General features: G+C 45.4%; 1 protein-coding gene across 3 annotated transcripts in view; it reads right to left on the bottom strand.

Moving 5' to 3' along the window:
• Positions 1 to 372: 372 nt before the first annotated feature.
• Positions 373 to 7460, bottom strand: part of GUCY1A2 (guanylate cyclase 1 soluble subunit alpha 2) — a 297534-nt gene continuing 290446 nt past the window's right edge. The window contains exons 8-9 of one of the 3 annotated variants that reach the window (XM_046015026.1): positions 5817 to 5919; positions 373 to 5132 (exon numbers count right to left, since the gene is read on the bottom strand). In XM_046015026.1, coding sequence (XP_045870982.1) covers positions 5064 to 5132; positions 5817 to 5919 — 172 coding nt within the window. In that variant the 3' untranslated portion in view covers positions 373 to 5063. Of the gene's footprint in view, positions 5920 to 7460 lie in introns of all 3 variants that reach the window. The other 2 variants (XM_046015027.1, XM_046015025.1) reach the window with 2 other exon arrangements.

Below are 7460 nucleotides of genomic sequence, written 5' to 3'. Positions count from 1 at the left end.
CTAAGTATTAAGCTGGTGATTTCTTGACAACATAAAATCTGATCATTCAGAAATCAGGCTGTGTCCAAAAGTGTGTAGTTTGTAGCCTGGTGGGGCAGATCGGCAAGTCCGGTGGGATACGGACAGCTCCGGCGGTAACTCAGAAAGCGGGACCTGGTCCACTGTGCCTGATAGCCCTATAGTGAGCAATATTCCTCCCTCATGCTTATTGGTGCTGACTTCTGGTTCTAATAAGTTTGAAGTCTCCTGCTCCAAAAGCAGACTGTAAATTGAAGACCAAAGCTAAAATTAAGACTTGTGAAAGAAATAATGCTACAAAGCCCAAAACACTTAGCTTTCCAAAATAACTACAGATGAAATAATACACGACTCTCTTAGTCAACTTGCATTTATTCCTGATGATTCGGTTATTTGAACTCTTCAGCAACGCCCCAATCTGGCTTTCTATTCTCATTACCTAGAGTGGTTTTCTAAAAATACAATGCCTAAGCCACACCTGCTACCCACTGAGTCTAAACCTGGGCAGGCGTGGAGCTCGGTAGTTTGCATTTCCGAAGGCTTCCTGGGTACCTCGTCCACAGGCAGCCGGATCCTGCCACTCTGAGGAGCTGAACCACTGGACGGGAGCATTTCTCACTAAGGGGAGGAATGCAGTGAAGCCCTCGACGGAAGTCGTGTTCCGGTCACGACGTATTGGGAATACAAATGCAAACTTTACTTCCTGACATTCCAGGTCCTTCCAAGATGTCCCTCCTTTTAATCACGTAGTATCTACTTACAGCACACACGCGCACATCCCGACCTCCCCCCACAACGAGGATTTGTTACTTTATAAAACGAACTGTTTTACAGCGTGAGATTGACTATCACTGGCTTTTTTTCTTCATGAAAGGAAGAAAGGAACAAAGGAAGGAAGCAGAAGAGCGGCAGGACAATAGTTAGGTTTCAAGTGTGAGGGAGGAATTTTGCACACTATCTCGGTATATTCTGACCAGATTCCTGTTCATCTGCGCATAGTATCAGTGTCTGTACTTCACCACCTCGGGGGCCTCAGACCGAGTCCAGCGCTGGGGCCGGAGGACGCGTGAAACAGAAAGCTAGTTCCGTCACGGCAACACCGTTTTTGCAGACAGGAGATCAGCTGCTTGCGAATGGAGCGTATGCACCCGAGAGCCGCCCATCAGGGACTGGCGTGCAGGAGGTCAGAGGTTAAATTCTCGTTACTCAGTGTCTCATGCACCATGTTTTCCCCGCTGTTTCTGGTAGGATACACTTACAGAAATAACACGATTTTTGTAGCTGAGGACCTCTAACCTAATAATACCTAGGTTGCAATTGATTGGTTCTTGGTTCTTAGACTTGGGTTTCTAGGTATTGTCGGCTACAAGGCCTCTGTTGTCGCCCAGAGCCTCTTCAGGGTCATATGTAATTCCTTCTGAATGAATTTTTGGTAAAGTTACACCAAGTGCTTGGAGTCGGAGTGTTTTGGGGAGAAAAAGCACAGGGAAAGGCTGCAGATGGTAACAGGCCCCCGCACAGCTGGGAATGGTTAGTTCCCTTCCGAGGGGCGCTGTCACTCGGGCCTGGGGTTGGGTGGTGTCCCTGTCTGTCTGCGACAGGCATCAGCCATGCTCGCTGTGGCCATGTGAGGTTCGGAGGTGCGGAGAGGCTAGTGTTTGCTGAGGAGGTTTGAGTGAGAGGGTTTCCACTGACGGCGAGGAGCAGACAGGGCCTGGGCGAGAGCTCAGTAGTGCTCAAAATGCGTGAAAGACAGAAAGCTACGGGTGCAAGTTTTCTTCTCTGCCCTAATGATCCGCAACACCTGCCCTCAGCAAGCAGGATGCCAGGGGGACTTCAGCGAATGTATTTAATGACAGTCTCGATCTTGAGATCCTTCTTGATATCTCACAACTCAAATGCGTGATTTCAATTGGTCGCAATATTTCTGTACAAAACACAGAGCTTGGTGGTTTTCCAAACCCTGCGGCATTGCCCTTTGTATGTATCAGTCAACTTAATTTGGCTTTATTGCTGGAAATCTTTGGCGCGCTTTGCAAAACTGAAAGCCTGGCTGCACTTGTGAATGAGGTTTTGTCTAAGTTGTTGCCTTGCCTTACTCTGTGTGTCCTGGAGAGGTGCACTTTGTACTTGAACAACAGAACGCCATGTCTCTTGCTACTGTTATCCCCTGGGCAAGAGAACCAAGTGTGGGGCCATGAGAAATCCCCTCTGAAGCGTTGAATCAGAGCCATGCCAGGGCACGGCTCATGGACTCCACAGGGTCATATATTAAAAGGGAAATCCAAAATAATTTAAAGTAGAAGAGATGCATATCGAGGCAGGTTTTAGACAGTTTGGTCACCTGTTACATAGAAGCTTTATCTTCTTCCCCAACGACACGTGTTCTACAGGCATCGAGAAGTATTCTTTTCATTATGGCTAACGTGACTTATTTATTATGGTCCCCGAGGCGCATACTGTGTGCTATCTGGAGGGACACATGGGGGTGTGTGACTTTGTTGGGTAACTGATTTATTTCCAAATGACTTTGTTTCTATCAAAATAACACTGATGCCGATGTGAATCTCTCATACTAATGCCTAGTCATAAAGTGACTTCAGATTAGTTGCCTCAAAAAATACTAAACACGGGAGCTGTAAGTGCTGAATTGTATCTTAATGTAACCCTTCAGAGTGGGTTAAAGCCATTTCCCTAATTTAATACCACTTAATTTCTAATAGGACATCCATTTACATCCTTTTTCATCTGCCACACTAAAATGTATGATGTTTGCAATAACTTTTAGGTAGGAATACTGTACAGATATTAGATGAAATACTAACTATGACCCAATGTTGCAGTGACAATTCCTAAATGGAGGATATGTAGACTGTATTATGTAGGACAAATAATGTAATCGTTTTTCACAGCTCCTAACTTCTAGGAGCGCAGCTAGCACGAAAAGCCATTGTCTGCGGTAACTTGCAATCACATAGCAACAGTGTAACTAATAATCAACAGTAGTAGGTTGGCAGAATGGCAACAGACTAGACTGTTGTCTCACACTATAGCTTCGGAGACATATTTAGATTACATTGTTTGAAAAGTGTAGTCTACAGCCTCTGATACACAACAGGTCTTTGGTGTGTTTTTCATGGTGACATTCGTGACGGCGTACGTGGCTACTTCTTGTCTAAGCAGAGCCACAGCAACGAAAAGAGTTGGTTATTCTTTCGACAAACTGAATGTATATGCAATTCGTGTCTTGGGCCCTATTACCAATGACTGGATAATGAAGTGGGTTTTCAGTGATGTTTTAAAAATATGCTTCCCCCAGATATTCTTAAGTCTAGAGAGAAAGATCATATATCTAGAATAGTTGCTTAGACAAAGCCTCACAAAAAGCAGAGGAATAGGTCGGATGATTACTGGAAGTCCCTTGTAGTCTTATGGTTATGAAACACATTGCTTACCACCGAAACATTGATTGAGTTTATCATAATAAGCTCTAAGTTCCTATGCAGAATAAGCATAAATTACTTCAGGGAAGCTTGGTTCTCTCCCCATGTTCCTGGGCTGGAAACAGAGCACACAGCTGAAGTGTCGTCTGTCTTCAGCACGAGGACTGAGGTGTGCCCAGCCTGTTCCGTTCACAGTAACTGGGAACCTCCCCCTTCTTCCCTGAGAAGGAAGTGGGTTCATTTCCCAGTCCCCTGAAGAAATTCCTTTGTAATTACCCATAAGAGCACCCTGTCCCCAGTCTATAAAACTCCCCTCAAATAAACACACTGGCCTTCTGGCCCCCCGTGTTGTTAAAAACAGAGACCTAGACCCAAGGATGAGGGAGGCAGGCAAGGCTTCAGCGCTCAGGGTCTAGCTCCCGTCTCCACAACACGTGCGGCACTAGCGTCCTCATGAGCCTGGGGGGACAGCAGTTCAGCAGCCGTAGAAGAGGTCACTATTAGAACACATGCTCTGCGTGTCTGTAAATGTGTTCCAGCTACACACTTAGAGAACTTAAAAGCACTAGTCAGCCTCCCAGGCGACCCCGGACATTATTGATACGCTCCGTAGCTGAGTTGCGGCATAAATGAATCCGAACGCAGCCCCCATGCCTGCCCAGAGAAGTCGCTCGGTCACGTTCAGCAGACATAAGCTCTCAGTGAGGACGCCGTTTGGAGGAAAACAGCCATCCCAAGGTTTCAGGGAAACACATCGATTTCCAGTTCATTAACCTCAGTAGAAACTTGGGTTTTATATTAGATCCAAAATAGGAACACTCTGGATTTACTGTGCTCCTGATTTCAGGGGGAGCCTGTGATAATATTTTCATGCAGTGCTAATTAGCGAGAACAGATCTTCATTTTAGTACCACATGTGACAGAAGCCTGTCTGTCACTCTGGCAATGACGGGGCCTGGAGGACAGACCGACTTCGGTAGGTCTGAAGGTGATTCACTGAATTTAAGAGCCACATCAGTCAAACTGCAGAAGAAAAGAATTCCTGTTATTTTTTTTTAATCTCAAAGCCATAAAACACAGGGATCCCCCCACCCCTTATTTTGCAAGAAGAAATAACGTTCTTGGCAAAACAGCCTACAGCCTCTTTCTCCCTAATGCCAGCATCTGGCAGTTTTCTCGCAGAGGGGCAGGTAGCCCCGCGGAGGCATCCGGCGGGCGGAGTGGGCAGGGTGGGGGAAGAGCCCAAGCCATGGAACGGGGTGTGTTTGTTGGAATGCAGCTGAGGACGGCGTGCAAGGTGCCGATGTTGCGAGTGCTACGTTGAAAAGGGTCCAGTGCAGCAAAGCATTTTGTTTTATCTGACATTTGTCAGAAGATGGCAACAAGACTTTTCTGTAATCCTAGTTACAGATGAATCTCTTATTGGGAAATGCTATTTCCTCTGGATTCCATGCTACATTAATTCAATCTAAAAGATATATTCACTAAGCAGACAGACAGTGCTTTCTCGGCATCTGAAGTCCCTGGTTCTACGTATGCTCAGTCCAAGCACTAATCTGTCTCAATGAGTGGCGCTCTACCGGATGAGTGGGTGACGGACGGTTACAGAAGACAGCGGCTACCCGGTAGCAGATCCGGAAAATGGGGGAATGTCCTGTGAAATGTCATTATCTAGGAGAAGAGAGATGTAGAAAAATAGGTAAGATCCCTAAAATATTTTGCTGAGTTAGAGTTCTTCCTGCTGGGAAGACGACCACACTGCCATGATGTGTATGAAATGTCTGTTCAGAAAAACAATATTAGAAAATAGTCCTCACATACCAACTCACTGAACAGAGGACTGTATCCTCAAAACTGGCTCTCAAAAGTGACCTAGATAAATGGGGAAAGATACCTGTATGTGTGACAAACAAGAAACACAGAATCTATTTATTAGTTTTGAAAGGGGGCCCCCACTTAAAATATAGATATATATGTGTATGTGTGTGTGTATATATATATTATATATATTATATATGACCAAAAAACACTCACATGGATGGACACATCTCATTACCCCCCTTCCATTTTTTTTTTTAACTGACAGTCATTATCCACCTTTTTCTAGGATTATTGCCTAACATAGCACAGAAATTCCGCTGCTTGTTCTCAGGCAAGTAGTGGAAGAAAAGCCATCTCGTTCTGTTCTCCCGCCGTGACCCATGTTCTGGGCTTGTGCTTTTTGGAGGAGTCTTTGCTGTGGAGTAGGTCTCAGAGGCTTGTCTCCCGGAGGAACATGGTGCCAATGTTGTAGGAAACTTTTTTTATCCTCGAGGAGGAAAGAGAAGGCTTTGGCTGCTTAGGACCAGTCCTTACCTCCAGGAAATAGCAGATCCCAGGGATTTCCTTTGGAAAGTTATCTGGAAGCTCTTCACGGGACCGAGGGATGAATGTGAAACTTTCTTCCCGTTTTAATAATCTAAGGAGAAAATACGGACAGTGTGAATCAAATAGACTGGGCCGATGAGAATGAACGGACAGAAAATTTAAAGACTCAGGAGTCATATCAATGACAAGGCTCAAGTTAACACTCCTATTTCTTCGAGCAGATGTGGCCTCGGCAGGGCTCCAGATGCTAGGAAGTGTTTCTCGGGAAAGATACCTTCATGTTATTATAATAACCACCACCACCAAAATAAGCAGGGCCAGTTAAATTTTTTCTCAAGTTTGATTTTTTCCCTAAACAAAGAATGAAGGAAACCGAATAATGAAATATTTATCTGAACATGTAGTATTTAACCTTTCTGTTTTTAAAACCTAACTAAATTCTGAAGCACACTTTTTATGTTCTGTAGACTCTCCACAGGCTTTAAAGGTGTCTCCTGCCTGTCGGAGACCTCAGACACTCAGTCACGGAGCATCACAGACAACACTCACGCCTCGGAGTGTCTGCCGTACCTGGCGACTGGTTTCTAGCAATTTGTCTTTCGTGAGCTCCAGCATTTATGGTCAGATAGCATGACTCTTCCCTTCTAGTCACACGTAAAGACTCTTTCTAGAAACACTAACGCTAGAGACTTAATCTTGTCCAGGTCCATGACACGTACGTTTGATTCCCAGACCTAAAAATGTGGCCCAGCAATCCGCCCTAATTCAGCCGCTCTACGGGCTGCTTCTCACTGGCCAAGAACAAGCTCCTACGTACGTGTTCTTGGACACACACTGTTGAACAGAACGCCATGCTTGTCAAGAGCGGTAGAAATAAGGAATTAAAGAGGCAGAAAACAAAGACTGAAAAGCAAACAAAAGCCTGTAGTAATCCAGAAATCTACGGTCTGTGTCGGCACGTGTCCAGCCATTTGGTAGCATTACAGGGGGGAAGAAAGCGAGCATGAAGGGGACAGAGAAGGGTAGGATGAGGTTTTGAAATCCTAAACTAAATGTTTAGGCTTTTATTTGGAAGGCACAGCGGAGCCAAACCCATCATCCCCTTTGCCCTTTTTCCCGAGACATGTGGACGTTCACAGCAGTTGCGAGTTGTGTGTGAGCAGGGGTCGGGGGTGGGGGGGGAGCCGCGGAGAGAAGGCCGAGTGAGAAAGGCGGGAGGGCGAGGGGAGGGCGAGGCGAGCGAGGGGCGTGTGGAAACACAGTGTCACTACTCCCTTCACACCAGAAAGGGCAGAACTCTTTGAGTCTTCATAAGAACATCCGAAAACGACAGTTGGTAGCACTAAGACTTCTTACAGTAGGAGCGAACCATATTTATGTTTATGAATGGGAGCTGTGCCATTTTTCTTTATCAAGGGTTTTTGTTTCAAGCTCTAATTGACCATTTCTTTGAAAGTATTCTACAATGATTGCACTAACTTGGAATATAAAGAAACGAGGCGCTGATATTTCAGAATTATTTCATCCATACACCCCTATCCACGAATCTAATCATGCCCTTCTCGGACAAATTTATGAAGGGGAGAAGTCCAGAATCAGAGTGATTTGCTCATAGGAGCAGTGGACAGCGAG

This window comes from Meles meles, chromosome 8, assembly GCF_922984935.1.
Source record: "Meles meles chromosome 8, mMelMel3.1 paternal haplotype, whole genome shotgun sequence".
In the NCBI taxonomy this organism is placed as follows: domain Eukaryota; kingdom Metazoa; phylum Chordata; class Mammalia; order Carnivora; family Mustelidae; genus Meles; species Meles meles.
The sequence above is the reverse complement of the archived record's forward strand: the minus strand, read 5'-3'. Positions and strand labels throughout refer to the sequence as shown.